This window comes from Ranitomeya variabilis, chromosome 1 (assembly GCF_051348905.1).
Source record: "Ranitomeya variabilis isolate aRanVar5 chromosome 1, aRanVar5.hap1, whole genome shotgun sequence".
NCBI classification, from domain to species: Eukaryota; Metazoa; Chordata; class Amphibia; order Anura; family Dendrobatidae; genus Ranitomeya; species Ranitomeya variabilis.
In genome coordinates, this window is record NC_135232.1 from 1,054,042,206 (window position 1) to 1,054,064,665 (window position 22,460).

Consider the following 22,460-nt stretch of genomic DNA (forward strand, 5'->3'; position numbering starts at 1 on the left):
TCAGATGTGGACTTCTGGCTATTGCGATGGTTTTGGGAGGAGAAGAAAATTGAACTGTTGGTTGATTCTGAAATATTACTAGAGGAATCTGCTGTGTGGTTCCTGTGTGTTAAAGTTGTGTTCGGCGGCGCAACTGTTTATATATTCTGTTTCTATAGGGCGGGGGGAGGAACGACTGAAGGAGAGTGTTAAACTTATTGGGGAGTGGTGTCGGCTTTTGAGCCACTGTTGAGATTGCGACAGCGCGTTCCCCTTTCTCATACAGAGAGGGAGTAGGAGAATATAAGTGGATTGTTATAAAGTTCTGGGGGAGGAAGTTATTGAGGGAAAGGAAGGGTAAGGGCAGGGTTTATTTTGTAATGATGAAGGTTTGGGGGGGAATTCTGGGTAGGGGGGACCAGGTTAGAGGGATAAGGGAGACCAATGGAGGGAAGAGGGGGAATTTTACTATTATGCAAAATGATGGGAGATGGAGTAAAAATTCTGAGCTGGAACATTAGGGGTCTTTCGAGTGATACAAGACGTAAGGCTATTTTGCAGTATATTTTGATACAGAGACCCTCGCTGGTGTGCCTTCAAGAAAGTCATTTAGTTAAAGAAAAAAATGGTATATTGAATAAAAGATGGGTGAGGAAGGCATACCATGCGACATTCTCGGCCTACGCTAGGGGAGTGTCAATCCTTGTGCATACCAGCGTACCATTCGAGGAGGTAGAGGTGGTAATAGATAATGATGGACAGTATGTATTCCTTGTGTGTAAGGTGTTCGCTAGACTGATATGTGTCGTGTCGGTGTATATTCCTCCACCGTACTCAGGGAAAAAACTACAGGAAATCCTAAATATATCTGGTAGGTGGGGAGGAGTTCCATTGCTCATAATTGGAGATGTTAATGTAGCGCCCCCACTGCCGCAGGGCCGAGGGGCACCTGGTACCGGGCCTCTGAGTCTCTGCTCTGGGGTTGTCACGGTGGCTAGACCCGGTCCGTGACCCTGCTGAGGGGCGTACAGTAATAGATGTGGATGATGGTGGTGGTGCGATGCAGTAAATAACGAGGACACCAGGTTGCAGTCTCTTTACCTCTTTACTGAAGGTCTCTGGGTCCTCAGTCCGGAATACGGTTAACCGGGCTGCGCAAGTCCGGCCGGTCCGATGGCACCTCCAGAGTTCCCTTTGCAGGTGGAAATCTGTGCCTTCCTGCTAGCGCTATGTGTTGTGGTCCTCCCCTGCTGAGCTTACGGGATAGTCCCCACAACTGTTGTGTCTGTTTCTCGTGTTCCCTCACAACTCGATTAGATGATCTTCTGCTAATCTTCCGTCCCTCCCAGGTGTTATGGTTGGGACGCTGTTGTGAATTTGTTTTTTGCTCCCTCTAGTGGTTACTAGTTTTTTGACTCTGGTTTTTCTGTCATTCCTTTTATCCGCACCTGGGTCGTTAGTTAGGGGTGTTGCTATATAAGCTCCCTGGACCTTCAGTTCAATGCCTGGCAACGTAGTTATCAGAGCTAGTCTGCTGTGCTCTTGTCTACTGATCCTGGTTCCAGTTATATCAGCTAAGTCTGCCTTTTGCTTTTTGCTATTTGTTTTGGTTTTGTATTTTTGTCCAGCTTGTTCCAAATCTATATCCTGACCTTGCTGGAAGCTCTAGGGGGCTGGTGTTCTCCCCCCGGACCGTTAGACGGTTCGGGGGTTCTTGAATTTCCAGTGTGGATTTTGATAGGGTTTTTGTTGACCATATAAGTTACCTTTCTTTATTCTGCTATCAGTAAGCGGGCCTCTCTGTGCTAAACCTGGTTCATTTCTGTGTTTGTCATTTCCTCTTACCTCACCGTCATTATTTGTGGGGGGCTTCTATCCAGCTTTGGGGTCCCCTTCTCTGGAGGCAAGAAAGGTCTTTGTTTTCCTCTACTAGGGGTAGCTAGATTCTCCGGCTGGCGCGTGTCATCTAGAATCAACGTAGGAATGATCCCCGGCTACTTCTAGTGTTGGCGTTAGGAGTAGATATATGGTCAACCCAGTTACCACTGCCCTATGAGCTGGATTTTTGTATTCTGCAGACTTCCACGTTCCTCTGAGACCCTCGCCATTGGGGTCATAACAGTTTGCCAGGCCAGTATTAAATGTTTAATGCATTGCAGAAGAGGGATTATAAGAAAGAAGATTCTGAGTTTTTTTTTTTTCTCCTTCCCCTTTACCTCAGAGTGGCTATGCTTGCTGCAGACATGAATGTCCAGACCTTGATTACAAGTGTGGACCAGCTGGCTACTCGTGTGCAGGGCATACAAGACTATGTTATCAGAAATCCTAGGTCAGAACCTAAAATATCGATTCCTGAACTGTTTTCCGGAGACAGGTTTAAGTTTAGGAATTTCGTGAATAATTGTAAATTGTTTTTGTCCCTGAGACCCTGTTCATCAGGAGATTCTGCTCAGCAAGTAAAAATTGTTATTTCGTTCTTACGGGGCGACCCTCAGGATTGGGCTTTTTCGCTGGCGCCAGGAGATCCGGCATTGGCTGATCTTGATGCGTTTTTTCTGGCGCTCGGTTTACTTTATGAGGAACCCAATCTTGAGATTCAGGCAGAAAAGGCCTTGCTGTCTATGTCTCAGGGGCAGGACGAGGCTGAAGTGTATTGCCAAAAATTTCGGAAATGGTCCGTGCTGACACATTGGAACGAGTGTGCACTGGCCGCTAATTTTAGAAATGGCCTTTCTGAAGCCATTAAGAATGTTATGGTGGGTTTTCCCATTCCCACAGGTCTGAATGATACTATGGCACTGGCTATTCAAATTGACCGGCGGTTGCGGGAGCGCAAAACCGCAAATTCCCTCATGGTGTTGTCTGAACAGACACCTAATTCGGTGCAATGTGATAGAAAAACCGCAAATTCCCTCATGGTGTTGTCTGAACAGACACCTGATTTAATGCAATGTGATAGAATCCTGACTAGAAATGAGCGGAAAATTCATAGACGCCGGAATGGCTTGTGCTACTACTGTGGTGATTCTACACATGTTATCTCAGCATGCTCTAAACGTATAGCTAAGGTTGTTAGTCCTGTCACCGTTGGTAATTTGCAACCTAAATTTATTCTGTCTGTAACTTTGATTTGCTCACTGTCATCTTATCCTGTCATGGCGTTTGTAGATTCAGGTGCTGCCCTGAGTCTCATGGATCTCTCATTTGCTAAGCGCTGTGGATTTACTCTTGAACCATTAGAAAATCCTATTCCTCTTAGGGGTATTGATGCTACACCATTGGCAGCAAATAAACCGCAGTATTGGACTCAGGTTACCATGTGCATGACTCCTGAACACCGCGAGGTGATACATTTCCTGGTTTTACATAAAATGCATGATTTGGTCGTTTTAGGGCTGCCATGGTTACAGACCCATAATCCAGTCCTGGACTGGAAGGCTATGTCAGTCTCAAGTTGGGGCTGTCGTGGTATTCATGAGGATTCCCTGCCTGTGTCTATTGCTTCTTCTACGCCTTCGGAAGTTCCGGAGTATTTGTCTGATTATCAGGATGTCTTCAGTGAGTCTGAGTCCAGTGCACTGCCTCCTCATAGGGACTGTGACTGTGCTATAGATTTGATCCCAGGCAGTAAATTTCCTAAGGGAAGACTGTTTAATCTGACGGTACCTGAACATACCGCTATGCGTTCATATATCAAGGAGTCTCTGGAAAAAGGACATATTCGTCCGTCTTCTTCCCCTCTTGGTGCGAGATTCTTTTTTGTGGCAAAAAAGGACGGATCTTTGAGACCTTGTATTGATTATCGGCTTTTAAATAAGATCACTGTCAAATTTCAGTATCCTTTACCGCTGTTGTCTGACTTGTTTGCCCGGATTAAGGGTGCCAAGTGGTTCACCAAGATAGACCTTCGTGGTGCGTACAACCTTGTGCGCATTAAGCAAGGTGATGAATGGAAAACCGCATTCAATACGCCCGAAGGTCATTTTGAGTACTTGGTGATGCCTTTTGGGCTCTCCAATGCGCCTTCAGTTTTTCAGTCCTTTATGCATGACATTTTCCGGAAGTATCTGGATAAATTTTTGATTGTTTATCTGGATGATATTTTGGTTTTTTCTGATAATTGGGATTCGCATGTGGAGCAGGTCAGGTTGGTCTTTAAAATTTTGCGTGAAAATTCTTTGTTTGTCAAGGGCTCAAAGTGTCTCTTTGGTGTACAGAAGGTTCCCTTTTTGGGGTTCATTTTTTCCCCTTCTGCTGTGGAGATGGACCCAGTCAAGGTCCGAGCTATTCTTGATTGGACTCAGCCCTCGTCAGTTAAGAGTCTTCAGAAGTTCTTGGGCTTCGCTAACTTCTACCGTCGTTTTATCGCTAATTTTTCTAGCATTGTGAAACCTTTGACGGATATGACCAAGAAGGGCTCCGATGTAGCTAACTGGGCTCCTGCTGCCGTGGAGGCTTTCCAGGAGTTGAAACGCCGGTTTACTTCGGCGCCTGTTTTGTGCCAGCCTGACGTCTCACTTCCCTTTCAGGTTGAGGTGGATGCTTCGGAGATTGGGGCAGGGGCCGTTTTGTCGCAGAGAGGCCCTGGTTGCTCTGTTATGAAACCTTGTGCCTTTTTCTCTAGGAAGTTTTCGCCGGCCGAGCGAAATTATGATGTGGGCAATCGGGAGTTGTTGGCCATGAAATGGGCATTTGAGGAGTGGCGTCATTGGCTTGAGGGTGCTAAGCATCGTGTGGTGGTCTTGACTGATCACAAAAATCTGATGTATCTCGAGTCTGCTAAACGCCTTAATCCGAGACAGGCCCGCTGGTCATTGTTTTTCTCCCGCTTTGATTTTGTTGTCTCGTATTTACCAGGTTCAAAGAATGTGAAGGCCGATGCTCTTTCTAGGAGCTTTGTGCCTGATGCTCCTGGAGTCGCTGATCCTGTTGGTATTCTTAAAGATGGAGTTATCTTGTCAGCTATTTCTCCGGATCTGCGACGTGTGTTGCAGAGATTTCAGGCTGATAGGCCTGAGTCTTGTCCACCTGACAGACTGTTTGTCCCGGATAAGTGGACCAGCAGAGTCATTTCCGAGGTTCATTCCTCGGTGTTGGCAGGTCACCCGGGAATTTTTGGCACCAGAGATCTGGTGGCCAGGTCCTTTTGGTGGCCTTCCTTGTCAAGGGATGTGCGGTCATTTGTGCAGTCCTGTGGGACTTGTGCTCGAGCTAAGCCTTGCTGTTCTCGTGCCAGCGGTTTGCTCTTGCCCTTGCCTGTCCCGAAGAGACCTTGGACACATATCTCCATGGATTTCATTTCTGATCTTCCGCTATCTCAGGGCATGTCCGTTATCTGGGTGATATGTGATCGCTTCTCCAAGATGGTCCATTTGGTTCCTTTGCCTAAGCTGCCTTCCTCTTCCGATCTGGTTCCTGTGTTTTTCCAGAACGTGGTTCGTTTGCACGGCATCCCTGAGAATATTGTGTCAGACAGAGGATCCCAGTTCGTTTCCAGGTTCTGGCGATCCTTTTGTAGTAGGATGGGCATTGATTTGTCGTTTTCGTCTGCTTTCCATCCTCAGACTAATGGACAGACGGAGCGAACCAATCAGACTTTGGAGGCTTATTTGAGGTGTTTTGTCTCTGCTGATCAGGACGATTGGGTGACATTCTTGCCGTTGGCTGAGTTTGCCCTTAATAATCGGGCTAGTTCCGCCACCTTGGTTTCGCCTTTTTTCTGCAACTCTGGTTTCCATCCTCGCTTTTCTTCGGGTCATGTGGAGCCTTCTGACTGTCCTGGGGTGGATTCTGTGGTGGATAGGTTGCAGCAGATCTGGAATCATGTGGTGGACAACTTGTCACAGGAGAAGGCTCAGCGCTTTGCCAACCGCCGCCGCGGTGTGGGTCCCCGACTACGCGTTGGGGATTTGGTGTGGCTTTCTTCCCGCTTTGTTCCTATGAAGGTCTCCTCTCCCAAATTTAAACCTCGTTTTATTGGGCCTTACAAGATATTGGAAATCCTTAATCCTGTATCTTTTCGTCTGGATCTTCCTGTGTCGTTTGCTATTCACAATGTATTTCATAGGTCCTTGTTGCGGCGGTACATTGTGCCTGTAGTTCCTTCTGCTGAGCCTCCTGCTCCGGTGTTGGTTGAGGGCGAGTTGGAGTACGTGGTGGAGAAGATCTTGGATTCTCGCCTCTCCAGGCGGAGGCTTCAGTACCTGGTCAAGTGGAAGGGCTATGGTCAGGAGGATAATTCCTGGGTGGTCGCCTCTGATGTTCATGCGGCCGATTTAGTTCGTGCCTTTCATGCCGCTCATCCTGATCGCCCTGGTGGTCGTGGTGAGGGTTCGGTGACCCCTCACTAAGGGGGGGGTACTGTTGTGAATTTGTTTTTTGCTCCCTCTAGTGGTTACTAGTTTTTTGACTCTGGTTTTTCTGTCATTCCTTTTATCCGCACCTGGGTCGTTAGTTAGGGGTGTTGCTATATAAGCTCCCTGGACCTTCAGTTCAATGCCTGGCAACGTAGTTATCAGAGCTAGTCTGCTGTGCTCTTGTCTACTGATCCTGGTTCCAGTTATATCAGCTAAGTCTGCCTTTTGCTTTTTGCTATTTGTTTTGGTTTTGTATTTTTGTCCAGCTTGTTCCAAATCTATATCCTGACCTTGCTGGAAGCTCTAGGGGGCTGGTGTTCTCCCCCCGGACCGTTAGACGGTTCGGGGGTTCTTGAATTTCCAGTGTGGATTTTGATAGGGTTTTTGTTGACCATATAAGTTACCTTTCTTTATTCTGCTATCAGTAAGCGGGCCTCTCTGTGCTAAACCTGGTTCATTTCTGTGTTTGTCATTTCCTCTTACCTCACCGTCATTATTTGTGGGGGGCTTCTATCCAGCTTTGGGGTCCCCTTCTCTGGAGGCAAGAAAGGTCTTTGTTTTCCTCTACTAGGGGTAGCTAGATTCTCCGGCTGGCTCGTGTCATCTAGAATCAACGTAGGAATGATCCCCGGCTACTTCTAGTGTTGGCGTTAGGAGTAGATATATGGTCAACCCAGTTACCACTGCCCTATGAGCTGGATTTTTGTATTCTGCAGACTTCCACGTTCCTCTGAGACCCTCGCCATTGGGGTCATAACAGGACGCACCCGTATGACGGGTAGGCTCGGAGCTCTTCCGGGACCCTAGAGTCGCCCCTCTCCAAAGGTTGCCCCCTATGTCTGCGTAGGTGATTTAGGTGAGACAGCCCGCCTGTGACTGACTGTCCTGCCGTTGGTTTGAAGTATGGCTTAAAGCTCTGTACCTCCTCGGCATTCCGGCCGCCGGTTGTTTACGCCTCAGTAGGATGTTGCCTCGATCTTACAGCACGACTCCTACTGGTATTCTCCTTCTTGCTTTGATCTCGTTTCTCACTCAGCACAATAAATCTCGCTTCTTGTCCTTTCTTAGGGCACCGCCGCTATGAAGTGCAGGCCCGGTCCCGTAGCTTTCTCTCTGTTTGCCAGGCCTCTGTCAGGATCCCACCCCTGACAGGGACCCTACCGAATCTTCCCCTGCAACACCCTCTGCCACAAGGTGTTGCCTGGTTCCAACCCAGTCAGCGTTCTCTCTAACTTCCTGCCTGACCCCCAGTTTTACCAGTATGTGAGGAGTGGCCTAATGAATAGTACCCTTAGCTCCCCCTGGAGGCCCGACTGTGAAATGTATTGGTGTATGTGATACCTGGTCAGATGAACTCCTTCAGTGCCATCAGACGTACCATAGCCCCCCTTAGCGGCGGAGCCACAGTACTGCAATGACCAGGACTCTGGGGCGCTGCATTACCAATATTATTGATGATCACTGGGATAGGGGGCAACATGCTATGTTGAAGAAGGAGGGGAATTTAACAGCGTTCGGTAGTTATTTGAGAGAAGTGGCATGGAGGGACTTGTGGAGAGTTCGTAATAATGATATATACTGTTTTTCCTGTTATTCGGCGACATATGGCACTTTATCCCGTATTGATATGGCCCTGGGTAATGAAGCAATGGATAGGCTGGTACAGGAGGTGGATTATATGCCCAGAGTAGTGTCGGATCACAGCCCATTGGTAGTGTCATTGCAAATTGAAGGCCTTGGGGAGATGGCTAAATTGGGGTGGAAGATTAATCCCTTCTGGTTACAAATTCTTGATATGGGAAAGATTGGGGAAGAAATAAAGGAATTCTTTAAATTTAATGATGGTAGTGCAGCGAAACATGTGGTTTGGGACACCATGAAAGCTTATTTAAGGGGAATATTATCCAAAGAGATATCTAGGCATAAAACACAAAGAAGGGGCGCTGACAAAGTGATATTGGAGGAATTGAGGCGGCGGAGGCTGCACTGAGTAATCTGCGTACACAGGACAACATGAACCGTATGAGGGCGGCTCAGGAGGAGGTAAACAAATTGCACTTACGCAGGGCAGAGAGGACGAGAGCTTTCCAAAAAGAGGCCTTTTACGCGGAAGGAGAGAAGGTGGGCCACCTGCTGTCAGTTGTGACATCTGCACAGAGGGAGTCGACACACGTATATGCCTTAGAATTAGAGAGTGGTAATATTGTAACACAGGGGGCCCAAATCTTGGAAGGTTTTAAGGGATTCTATAGCAAATTGTATACATCACAAACGGGGCACAGAAAGGGAGAAATTGACAGATTTCTAGAAGAGGCAAATTTACCTAGCCTAGAAGTTGAGGATAGAGATTGGTTAGATATGCCGCTTACGGTGGAAGAGCTGGAGGGTGCCTTGGGGTCCATGGCGGGGGGAAGGCTCCGGGGGCCAATGGCATCCCTGTTGAGATCTATAGAACTTTTTCTGAGGAGCTGCTGCCTAGATTGCTGGGGGTATTTGAGGAGTCACTGGAGAGGGGAATATTGCCTACTTCCATGAGGGAGGCCATTGTTGTGGTCATTCCTAAGCCCGAAAAAAACCCACGGTTGCCGGAGTCATATAGACCGATATCACTCCTAACAACTGATGTTAAGATTTTGGCTAAGGCCCTGGCGAACAGACTGACCAGGGTGATAGAAAAGGTGGTTCATTCGGACCAGTCGGGCTTTATGCCTAATAAATCTACTGCCATCAACTTGAGAAGGCTATTTCTTAATATGCAGATCCCGGCGGAGAATGCTGGTAGGAGGGTAGTGGTTTCCCTCGATGCACATAAGGCCTTCGATAGTATAGAATGGCAATACCTGTGGTCAGTGCTGAGTCGCTGTGGGTTTGGACCAGTTTTTATCTCGTGGGTGGGACTTTTATACTCCTCTCCAGTGGCTAAAATCAGGGTGAATAATGCAATTTCTGAAAGCTTTCAACTGTTTCGAGGTACGCGGCAGGGGTGTCCACTGTCCCCGTTGCTGTTTGCTCTGGCGGTGGAGCCTCTGGCAGCGGCTATTAGAAGGTCGCAGACAGTAAAGGGGTTTGTATAAGGGAAGAGGGAGGAAAAAATTGCTCTGTATGCCGACGACATTTTGCTTTTTCTAGAGGGGCCTGGGGAGCCTTTAAAAAATGTAATTTCAATAATTGAAGGATTCGGACAAATTTCAGGATTGGTTATCAACTGGGATAAATCAAGTGTTTTGCAGGTGGATAGAGAAGTGGATTGTACGAGGGAGGTGGAGGAAAGTACAAAATTAAGGGTGGTTTCACAATTTAAATATTTAGGGATCCAGGTGTCCCTCCCCTTGACAAGATTTGAGGAGCTTAACCCCTTCACCCCCGGAGCTTTTTCCGTTTTTCCGTTTTCGTTTTTCGCTCCCCTCCTTCCCAGAGCCATAACTTTTTTATTTTTCCGTCAATTTGGCCATGTAAGGGCTTATTTTTTGCGGGACGAGTTGTACTTTTGAACGACATCATTGGTTTTAGCATGTCGTGTACTAGAAAACGGGAAAAAAATTCCAAGTGCAGTGAAATTGCAAAAAAAGTGCAATCCCACACTTGTTTTTTGTTTGGCTTTTTTGCTAGGTTCACTAAATGATAAAACTGACCTGCCATTATGATTCTCCAGGTCAGTACGAGTTCATAGACACCTAACATGACTAGGTTATTTTTCACCTAAGTGGTGAAAAAAAATTCCAAACTTTGCAAAAAACGAAACAAAACAAAATTGCGCCATTTTCCGATACTCGTAGCGTCTCCATTTTTCGTGATCTGGGGTCAGGTGAGGGCTTATTTTTTGCGTGCCGAGCTGGCGTTTTTAATTATAGCATTTTGGTGCAGATACGTTCTTTTGATCGCCCGTTATTGCATTTTAATGCAATGTCGTGGCGACCAAAAAAACGTAAATCTGGCGTTTCGAATTTTTTTCTCATTACGCCATTTAGCGATCAGGTTAATGCTTTTTTTTTATTGATAGATCGGGCGATTCTGAACGCGGCGATACCAAATATGTGTAGGTTGGGGTTTTTTTTTATTGATTTATTTTGATTGGGGCGAAAGGGGGGTGATTTAAACTTTTATATTTTTTTTATTTTTTTCACATTTTTAAAAACTTTTTTTTTTTACTTTTGCCATGCTTCTATAGCCTCCATGGGAGGCTAGAAGCAGGCACAGCCCGATCGGCTCTGCTACATAACAGCGATCATCAGATCGCTGTTATGTAGCTCAAATGCAGGTGTGCTGTGAGCGCCGACCACAGGGGGGCGCTCACAGCCACCGGCAATCAGTAACCATAGAGGTCTCAAGGACCTCTATGGTTACCTTCCTGACTCATCGCCGACCCCCGATCATGTGACGGGGGTCGGCGATGCGCTCATATCCGGCCGCACGGCCGGATGCGGTAGTTAGATGCCGCTGTCTGCGTTTGACAGCGGCATTTAACTAGTTAATAGCGGCGGGTGATCGCGATTTCACCCGCCGCTATTGCGCGCACATGTCAGCTGTAAAAAACAGCTGACATGTCGCGACTTTGATGTGCGCTCACCGCCGGAGCGCACATCAAAGCGGGGGTCCCGACATGTGACGTACTATTCCGTCACATGTCGGGAAGGGGTTAATCTTGAGCCAATAATGGCCAAACTACGAGCCAAAGTCTCGGCTTGGAATAAGTTGCATTTGTCAGTAGTGGGTAGAGTAAATCTCCTTAAGATGGTTGTGATGCCACAGGTTTTGTATATTTTGCATAATTCTCCGGTATGGATCCCACTGACCAGATTCCGTAGACTAAGAACATTATTTGGAGAGCTGGTATGGGGCGGGAGGAGTCCGAGAATAAGGCAGGAGATACTACAGAGACCGAAAGTTGAGGGGGGACTTGCCCTGCCTAATCCCTGGTTATATTTTTTGTCTGCGCAGAGCCAACATCTTAAGGGTTGGGGGAAAGGGCTTGAGAAGGGTCAAAGTCATAGCAGTTTGGAATACATTATTGGTGTTTGGCCCTTATCCCAAGGTTTAGAAGCAGGATTATTTAGGAAATCTGGAACTTGTCTTCACACCATAAATTTAATTCATAAGGTTTGGCAGACGCTTAAACGAATAAGGGGAGTTACGAAATTCACAGAGTTTTCACCTATTTGGGATAACCCCGCTTTTCAAGAATTAAATCATATGGAAGGAATGGGAGAGTGGAGGGAGAAAGGTATTTGGTTGATAGGTCAGTTGATTCATAACGGGAATCTTAAATCTTATGATATGCTGCAGCAGGAATTTCAGTTCCCAGGGTCAAAGTTTTATCAATATAGACGGGTTCAACACGCATTTCAGGCGCAAAAAAGGAGAGGACCTATAAAGATTCAGATAGATTTAATGCTAGATTTTATATTAAATAACAACGGTACAAAGGGGGCAATATCCGGAATATATGGTGATTTACTACACACCTTTCTAACAGATTACCCTATTAAGGCCAGAGAGAAGTGGGAGGCCGAATTGGGGCAAATAGACGACGATAGGTGGGAATCTATATTGGAATACATACCCAGGCTGTCGATGAGTGAACCTGGGAGATTGTCGCAACTGTATGTGGTAAATAGGGCCTATAGGACACCTGATATGTTGTTTAAAGCCGGGTTGAGAGGTGATTCTGGGTGCCCTAGGTGCTCACAGACTCAGGCAGGTATACTGCACATGCTGTGGCTTTGTCCCAGACTGTTTGCATACTGGGTTGTTGTGCTGAACCAGATCGGGGTGATTTATGGGTGCTCGATTCCCAAGGATCCGGTGGTTTGTGTACTTGGGTATGTGGAGGAAATCATGACCGATGAAACTACTAAAATGGCAATTGCTAGATTATTATTCATTGCACGGAAGGTGATTGCAAGGTATTGGATTAGGGAGGAACCTCCTACTAGACGGGAATTTATTGCACAAGCGAATCATATTGTCCATCTCGAAAAAAGCATATATAATAAGAGGAATAGGATGGGTTTTTTTCAAAAGTTATGGCAGCCATGGCTAGGTGGGAACGAATGAGAGATTGTGGTAAAATGATGCTAATAGTGGAATATGTATGTGATATTTATTCCCTTCTTTTCAAGTGTATTGTATGGTTGGAGTTGGTCTTCCAGAGGGGTGGGGGGGAGGGAGGGGATGTTTCTTTTAAATCAAAAACACAAATGTACCCTGTTATTTGAATGGATTTAATGGTCTTTCTTATGCATAATAACAATAAAAATATTTGGTTTAAAAAAAAAATTACTTTCCATTCATTTCTATATTCCATGTTGTGAACAGTTCAACATGCTGAAACTGATGAAAGTAGAATAGTAAAACATACTGTGTGTCTTTCTCTGTGTTGAAAAGAACATCTCTATAACCTTCCCACTGTTGGGTCCCCTCTTAAAAAAACAATCACAATCACCTCCTTTTTTTCCCCCATCAACACTGGCCAAAAATACATTATTTTAATGCATTCTCCATTAATTCACTGATGGTTGGCAACCGTGTTAGAAATGCTTTTAAATCTTAACACATGTCATAGAAGTTCAAGCAATGATCACCAAGAGGGAGACATGAAATTTAAGATGGGTGCAGACATGTTTGATATTGTTCCCGACGACACAGAATAGCTCTGGCGTATATATTACAAAATATTTACAGACGTGAAACTAATAGTTTTCTGCATTCTTACATCTTTGTTTTCTGAAGACTGCACAGAGAGAGGACTTTGGGAATGTCCCGGGAACAAGATGTGCATCAAACCTTCCATGATCTGTGATGGTTTTCCCGATTGCCCTGACGCACTGGAGGAGAGGAATTGTTGTAAGTTTTGGATATATTTATGGACGCCCTAAACTTATTACCATTTGCCCCAGCTTTATATATGCATATTTCACATTTTCTGTTACTTTTGCAGCATCCTGCACACAAGATGAGCTTGAATGTGCTAATCATCAGTGTATCTCAAGGGATATGTGGTGTGATGGGCAATCAGATTGCACAGACAGATCCGATGAATGGGATTGTGGTAAGTGGGATTTAGATTGGATTGTTTGCTACTTAAGTATTTTCAGTCTATTTAATTTTTTTTTAAACATATTACCAATATCAATACCGCGACTGTTTTATTTACTATGTGTAATCTTTCTTTAGTAGCAGAGACAGTGAGGCAGATTACAGGAAATGGGGCGGCTCTTCGTCTCTGCTCCTGCTTTCCTGTCTGTCAGCCTTCGTAGAGACATAGAGGAGATGGGGGCTTTCAGTTCAGGGCAGGCAAACTATTGAAAAATGAAAGGTGCAATGCACATCTGGTTTTACTTGATTGTGAGTTCCAGCACCTTTAGTGCTGGCAGAATGCTGATGAAAATCAACTGCTCACCGAAAAAGGAGAATGAGAATCGAGATAGCTCCTGGACCTAGTAAACTGGTTTTAAATATTAGTTTTAACTTGTTTTGGGGGACGGGGGTCTCAAGCTTATGCTTTTACTTAGGTTTTGTGTGAAATAACAGTTAAGCATTAAAGATTTTTCATTTTTGCAAGGTTTGACTTTTACATTTTTAAGGAACATTTCGTTTTTCAGTTTCAGCCTCAACAAATGTGAGCTCATTGACATCCCTGGTAATTCACAGAGCAGCATCCGACTATGAAGTTTGTGCTGATGAATGGGAAGAAGAATTATCTCAATGGGTTTGCAGACAAATGGGTTTAGGGTAAGGTCAGTAGTTTGTAGTAATAAATACTATGGGTCTTTGAGAAAGTTAATGATTTTTCGTCATTAAAATTCATCTGCTTCATCGAAATGTGCAACATATATTATAAGAGTTAAGAACAACTACAGCCATGACATAAAATATCCCCTTCAGAATATTCATATCAAAATCTAATTTAGTAGACATACATGTTGGGTGAACTTGATGGAGCAGAGCAGGAGCTTATCCTAAAGCACCACTCCAGAGTTTTGTTTTTTTTTAGAGCTGGAGTGGCGCTTTAAATGTAAGCCCCCTGCCCCGTTCTTATACTCACCTTCTGGCGGCTTCACCTTTTACTGACGCCGCTCCGGTCCCATGGTGCCATCTTGTGCCCGTAAATTCTGACTGGCTGGAAGCCAGAAGATACATCACAAGAGCTCAATGCAAGTCTACGAGAGCCAGAACTAGGCCAGAACGAGGCTCTCATAGAGATGTATTAAAAAGTGACCTCCACGCCGCTCCATCAAACACTGGAGGTGCAGACAGGTCACTTTTTGCCTGAGACTGAGAGGAGCAACCCTGGAAAAGGATGAAGGCAGCAGCAGGTGAGTATGAAGCAGGGGCAGGCGAATTACATTTAAAGCACCACTTCAGCGGTGCAATAAAAAAAAATGGAGTGGTGCTTTAAAGGGAATCTTATAATAGATTTTTCTATCTGAGAGCAGCATAATGTAGAGCCAGAGACTCCAATTTCACTGTTTTATCTGCGGCAGTTCTTTGACAGCTGAGTCCTGTTTAACCACCACCCACACTGCTGATTGGCAACTTTCTGTGTACACAGAGCAGGAGGACTACATGGCACAAGACAACTAGTCCTATAGTGAAAATCTCCTGCTGATAAAATACTGATTTTATTGAAACAACGGTGGTTACAGTGTGACCCGACCCAACGGATGGTCGGTCAGCTAACGGCACAATACACATACAACGGGAATGGTATAGGTGAGAGGAAAGCCCTACCCATAGGGAATGGGGAATGGTCACCACCTGAGCTCAAACCTGAGCCTGTCCCTGCACTCCCCTAATGCTCTATACGGGTCCTTCCCCCCATCACCATCAGGATACCTCATCCCTCATGACCAGACGTGGCTGACACCAGAGAGCTGCTCCTGCTAGGCTGGTCTTCAGAAAGGACCTGTATCACTAACAGTCAGCTGATGCATCAGGTGACCTTTTAAAGAATGGTGGGAGTGGTCACCACCTGCATCAGCTGACCCAGCAGCGGGGAGAAAAACTGACAATAACCCCCGATGGTCCAAAAGGAAAAAAAGTTTTAAACTGAGTGGAACTAGAGCTGCCACAAATCCAAAAATGGATTGTGACAACGGGTCTTTAATAGAACGTCTTCTTACAAGGACCAAATAACCCTTTTGTCCTCACAGGGAGGGTATAATATGGCTCTAGAGCTTTATTTAGATCTAGCAGAAAATAACATTATTTCTGGTTGTCCGGGTCTGATCAGTCCCTAAATTAGCCAGACCCTTACCTTGGCATGGGAAAATATCAATCTTCCAAATGTCAGCCAGATTAGACAAGATGTGATACCAGTAGCGAGTGACTCCAATTTTATTTAGTGGTTGAGGAAGTTAAAAGTCACCGGTGAACTTGACCCATCACAATGTACTGACAGTTATCAAATAAAATACTGAGGCAAAAGTAACAAAATAATTAAATTCCCCGACAAGTCGTCCCCTATAGTGTTTATATGGTGTAATAAGGTATGTGAAAATGGAATGGATTTACATAAAACTCTATTACAATAAATGGCACTGAAGAAACATTACATTAGTTAAAACCGAATGATATTGTGCTTAGATAGGTGATTCCATGACATAATCTCCCATGATGTGAGGGATTAGCTGATCACCTTGTTTTTTCCATCATTGCTACCATTATTTATTCAAGCCTAGAGACACAAGATTTAGGTGTATTGTGCTAAAAAGCAGAAGCCAAGATGGTCGCTTCCGCACAGCAGACACGGCTTCTGGGAGCTAACCATTCCTGCTTGTTTTCAGCATCCTCCCATGCAGATACCGGCAAAAGCCGAGTGTGATGATCATTAATAAGCCTGGTAGGGATTATACATAATACAGAGTCCAATGTGCAGACTGAAATCTGGGCCCGGGGTCAGTCAGTCAGCTGTGCCAGTCACACTAGAAACATCCTCATATGGCAGCCATATCTGGAATTAGTGCCAAGATATCTTTGCTTTGAGGTACTGTGGTGTCATCCAAGTTGTGATATCCTTAACTAACAGGGAATTACATGTGAAGATTCATTATGTTATTGAGATACTGAACAAACGGAACAGACTACTGACACACTCAGGTTTGTAAGCCCTCCATAAAGGTTCTGAATGGTGTGGTAGAAGTTTACAGACGCCAGTGAAAGATAAAAGGGAGTCTGTCAGCAGGGTTATTACACTTAATGTTAGAGCAGCATAGTGTTGAGACAGACACCCTGATTCCAGCAATGTGGCTCTTATTTGGTTGCTTGCTGTATGTTGTTTTAATAAAATTACTGTTTTATTTGGAGATTTTCTCTACAGCACTAGTAAACCTGCTGCCATATTCATGAGCTCTATATACCATGACACCATTACCCATGAGGAATGGGTTAAACTGAATCTGTCAGCAGGTTATTTTTAATATGTAATCTGTGTGCAGAATAATGTAGTGGCTGAGAACCTAATTTTAGTGATGTGCCATTTACTAGGCCGTGTTTTGCTGATTCAATAAAATCAGTATTTTATCAGCAGCGTATTATCACTATAGGACTAGGTGTCTCAAACCACTTAGTCAACTGCTCTGTGCAACCCCACTTCCACCACTGATTAGCAGCTTTCTGCCTATGCTCAGTGTATACAGAAAGCATTCAATCAGTGGTGTGGGTGGGGTAATAGAGAGCTCAGCATTCAGAGAAGTGATAGATCTCCAGCAGATAAAACTGCAGCAAGTAGCCCAGTAAGTGACATCGCTGGAATCAGGATCTCTGCTCCTACATCTTCATGTTCTCATATGGGATAGCAAAAATCTGGTGACAGATTCACTTTAAAATTATCTGTGGCCTCTCTGGGATTCATTATGTTATAGACTGTCTGCCACTATTTGTATTATATCATGGTATCACTGATGAGAGAATGGTCAGGCCATGGATTCCCACTGCTCTACATTGTACTATGACACTAGGTATTAATACTACCATTAAGATATTGCATAATACTTTTTAATATATACTATAAATTGCTATTCTAACAAGGCCAAGTTACAGTTTTTTCTAATACATTAAAAAGACTCTTCCTAGCTATTTCTTAAAGGGGTATCATGACCCCAGCAGTTAAATGTTATTTTTTTTGTAGAATGAAAAGGCCTATAAAAGAGTCCCATATACTTTCTATATCAAGTCTTAATGGTTTTCAAAATGGAACATTCACTTTGCACTAGAAGGATGAACATCCATCTTTGCCATATGCTGGGCTCAGAACCCACTGTGACCATTGCATGTTCAGCACAGATGGAAAAGATACAATGAATACTGCTACTAATTGACTGGAAGCCGAGATCTTGAAAACTCACCTATATACAGTTGTGCTCAAAAGTTTACATACCCGGGCAGAATTTTTGCTTATTTGGCCTTTTTTCAGAGAATATGAATGTTAACACCAAAACTTTTTTTCTCCACTCATGGTTAGTGGTTGTGTGAAGCCATTTATTATTGTCAGACTACTGTTTTCTGTTTTTAAATCATAATGACAACCCAAAACATCCAAATGACCCTGATCAAAAGTTCACATACCCTGGTGATTTTGGCCTGATAACATGCACAGAAGTTGACACAAATGGGTTTGAATGGCTACTAAAGGTAACATCCTCACCTGTGACCTGTTTGCTTGTAATCAGTGTGTGTGCATAAAAGCTGAGTGAGTTTCTGGGATCCAGACAGACTCTTGCATCTTTCATCCAGCCACTGATATTTCTGGATTGTGAGTCATGGGGAAAGCAAAAGAATTGTCAACTGACCTACGGGAAAAGGTAGTTGAACTGTATAAAAAAGGAAAGGGATACAAAAAGATATCCAAGGAATTGATAATGCCAGTCAGCAGCATTCAAACTGTGATTAACAAATGGAAAATCAGGGGCTCTGTAAAAAAAAAAAAAAAAAAACACCATCAGGAAGACCAACAAAAATGTCTTCCACAACTGCCAGGAAATTGTTCGGGATGCAAAGAAAAAACCCACAAATAACATCAGCTGAAATAGAGGACTCTCTGAAAACTAGCGGTGTGGCTGTTTCAAGATGCACAATAGGAGGCACTTGAAAGAATAATCGGCTGCATGGTTGAGTCCCCATAAGAAAGTCATTACTGCACAAATGCCACAAAGTATCTTGCCTACAAAACAGCACAGAGGCAAGCCTCAAAACTTCTGGAACGTGGAAATTTGGAGTGATGAGACCAAAATTGAACTTTTAGGCCACAACCATAAACTTTACATTTGGAGTTAATTGTAAACAGCAATAGCACAAAAAGAGGATTCAGAGATCCTCCAAAAATTTCATAAAACAGCAAAAGGGCAGAGATGCTTACCTGCCTAGGCCTCCAAACAAATGCAGGATGCAGTGGACCCATGTGGTTAAAATGGCGGCAACACAGGTGCAGAATTACCGATGAGGCAACCACTCACAACACAACCTACCAAACTAATGGAGGGGTGGCTGCCTGGCATATTACTGCACATAAAAGACTTGTAGGTGGCGCTGTTCACACAATGGAGATGTACAGCATAGCACAAAAAGAGGATTCAGAGTTCCTCCAAAAATTTCAGAAAACAGCAAAAAGGCCTCCAAACAAATGCACTTTCAGGATGCAGTGGACCCATGTGGTTAAGATGGCGGCAACACAGGTGCAGAATTACCGATGAGGCAACCGCTCACAACCTACCTCCTCTTTTTGTGCTATTGCTGTTTAGAATTAGGACTCGTAATCATGGGGACCTGTGACGTGGGTTACGAGCTTGCGAATTTTGGCCAAAATATAAACTAATACCTCACATATTTTTTTTTTATATGTGTTTTTTGCACTTTTTTTTCGGGGTGAAGTTGGGCCCATTTTGTCTTGTAAACTGTGGTGTCTGTTCACATGGGGTGCATTTGGATAGCGCTGGGCAGCCCGCCTGAGCTAATAGAAGGGGGTCACTACTAGGTTGTTGACCTGGATGCTGTGCATCTCCATTGTGTGAAAAGCGCCACATACAAGTCTTTTATGTGCAGTAATATGCCAAGCAGCCACCCCCTCCATTAGTTTGGTAGGTTGTGAGTGGTTGCCTCAACGGTAATTCTGCACCTGTGTTGCTGCCATCTTAACCACATGGGTCCACTGCATCCTGTGCATTTGTTTGTAGGCCTAGGCAGGTAAGCATCTCAGCCCTTTTTGCTGTTTTCTGACATTTGGGGAGAGGTCAACAAGGCCTGTGATGAAAGGAACACCATTCCTACTGTAAAGTATGGAGGTGGATCGCTGATGTTTTGGGGGGTTGTGTGCTACAAAGTCACAGGAAACTTGGGAAAAGTTGAAGGAAAGGTGAATGCAGTACATTATCCGCAAATACTGGAGGCAAATTTGCACTCATCAGCCTGGAAGCTGCACATGCAGGGCTGCCATCAGAACATTACTGCCCTGACTGGCATATGGGGCCCAATGACCAGAGGGGGCCCGCATCGGGCCACGTCTCTTCTGGTCATTGGGCTCCAGCAACAGGATTCTGCCGATGCAGAAACTGAACCTGCGTGCCAGAGGCAGGTTCAGTTAAACTTTATTGCTGTTTGGGCTCGGGCCCGCACGGCAATAGTTAAAAGCCGCCAGCCAATTGGAGGCTGCTTGAAGGGAACTTCGCCGCAGGTGCGCGGCAAGGTAAGGAGAACTTTTTTTACTTTTTTATTGAAAGTGGCAGGGGGGCAGGATGGGAGACATGGGAGCAGGATGGGAGACACGGGGTGAAGAATGGAGACACAGGGGGAAGAATAGAGGCACAAGGAGCAAGAGTGGAGACACGGGGGGCAAGAATGGAGACACAGGGGGCAAGAATGGAAACGGGGCAAGAATGGAGACATGGGGTAGAATTGGAGACACAGGGGGAAGAATGGAGACACAGGGGGCAAGAATGGAGACACAGGGGCAGGATGGAGACACAGGGGGCAAGATGGAGACACAGGGGGCAAGATGGAGACACAGGGGGCAAGATGGAGACAGATGTGGCAGAATGGAGACTGTGAGCCCTCGCGGGTTTTACTCATGTTTATTGTACTTGTCTATATTTGCCCCATTCACATGTAAAGCGCCATGGAATAAATGGCGCTATAAAAATGTATAATAATAATAATGATGGAAACAGTTGGAGCAGGATCATGGGGCAGGATGGAGACAGATGAGGCAGGATCATGGGGCAGGATGGAGACAAATGGGGTAGGATCATGGGGCAGGATGGAGACAGATGGGGCAGGATCATGGGGCAGGATGGAGTCAGATGGGGCAGGATCATGGGGCAGGATGGAGACAGATGGGGCAGGATCATGGGGCAGAATGGAAACATGGGGCATGATGGAGACACATGGTACAGGATGGATACAATGGGGACAGATGGGGCAGAATCACAGGGCAGATGGGGCAGGATCACGGGACATCACATGGGGCAGAATGGATACTGATGAGGGCAGGATGGGAGAACATATGGGGCCAGGATAGGAGAACATATGACTGGAGCCAGGAATGAGACACACGGGGAGCAGGATGGGGTTTTTTACCATAAGGGCTAATTAAGGGATTTTATTACTGCAGTCATGTATTTATTTTATTTTTTGAGGATACTGTTTTAAATGGGGGGCAGTCCTGTTACTGTGCAGAGCGACACTATGTCGCCTTTTTTTCTTCATCTGGTGTAGTGTAGAAGTTGGGAAAAAATTAAGTAATGTGTTCTGCAAGCGGTGCTCTAGATAACAGTGTTATTTCCTGCAGAGACGAGCCCTGGCTGGAAGAAGTGATGGCGGTCTGTGCTGGATGAAGAGGAAAAGCAATGATGAAGGACTTCACCTAGAGACGTCACTGGTGAGTCAGTATCTTACCTGTACACTGACACTATACACTGTATACTATATAGAGCAGTCCTGTGTACAATGTCACCACCAGTGATTACTGTATTACCTTTACAATGACACTATGTACAGAGCTCCTGTGTATAGTGTCATTGATCACTGTATAACCTGTACAATATATACAGCGCTCGTGTGTATAATGTCACTGTTGATCTCTGTATTACCTGTGCACTGATACTGTATACAGAGCTCCTGTGTATATTGTCACTGGTGATAATCACTGTATTATCTGCACACTGTATGCTATATACAGAACTCCTGTGTATAATGTCACCGGTAATCACTGTATTACCTGTACACAGAAACTGCATACTAAGTACAGATCTCCTGTGCATAATGACACTTATGGTGATATTAGTATTTTTTTTTATTAATGATCAGTATTGTAATATTCAGTCACTATGTGGTGGTAATATGTTGTCCAGCCATGATGTGGCGGTGTTTGTTCCTTGTATGTGATATTATTCGGTCACTGTGGTGGTAGTATGTGGTCTGGACATGGTGTGGCGGTATTTGTTCCTTGTATGTGGTTTTATAGGTCAATATGTGGTGGTAATATGGTGTCTGGTCATGGTGCGGTGGTATTTGTCCCTTGTATGTGATATTATTGGTCATTTTAAAAATTGAAAAATAAATAAAAATTTACCAAAATTGTACTGGATATTTTAACAAATGATTAATAGGATAGAGTAGAGTAGAGCTCGGACAAAAGAGTCTACCTTGGGGTGGTGCTTAAAAAATCTTTTGGCCGCAACGAAAGCTGCTGGCTATATGTGTGAACTTGTGATGGGAACTGTTAATGTGTGATTGGTGACAAGTGGAATTTTTCCAAAAGAGATCAGTGGGGCTGTGGACAGTTCGAGGGGTGGAGCCTGGGCGGAGTCTCAAGGGGGACACAAAAATTTTGCCAGTATGGGGCCCCGAAATTCCTAGTGGCAGCCCTTTGCGCATGGGACTTACTTGGACTTTTCAACATGACAACGATCCAAAACACAAGGCCAAGTAGACCTGTCATTGGCTACAGCAGAACAAAGTGTAGGTTCTGGAGTGGCCATCTCAGTCTTCTGACCTCAGTATCATTGACCCACTCTGGGGAGATCTCAAGCGTGCAGTTCATGCTAGACAGCCCATGAATTTACAGGAACTGGAGGCTTTTTGCCAAGAAGAGTGGGCAGCTTCACCATCTAAGAAAATAAAGAACCTCATCCA

At 44.8% G+C, this 22,460-nt stretch overlaps 1 protein-coding gene across 2 annotated transcripts in view; it reads left to right on the plus strand.

Annotated features, from left to right (window-relative positions):
* Window positions 1–22,460, plus strand: part of CORIN (corin, serine peptidase) — a 450,167-nt gene that overhangs the window by 370,117 nt on the left and 57,590 nt on the right. For both annotated transcript variants that reach the window (XM_077279814.1, XM_077279815.1), the window contains exons 14-16: window positions 13,065–13,178; window positions 13,273–13,383; window positions 13,937–14,066. In XM_077279814.1, the coding sequence (XP_077135929.1) occupies window positions 13,065–13,178; window positions 13,273–13,383; window positions 13,937–14,066 (355 nt within the window). The remainder of the gene's footprint in view (window positions 1–13,064; window positions 13,179–13,272; window positions 13,384–13,936; window positions 14,067–22,460) is intronic.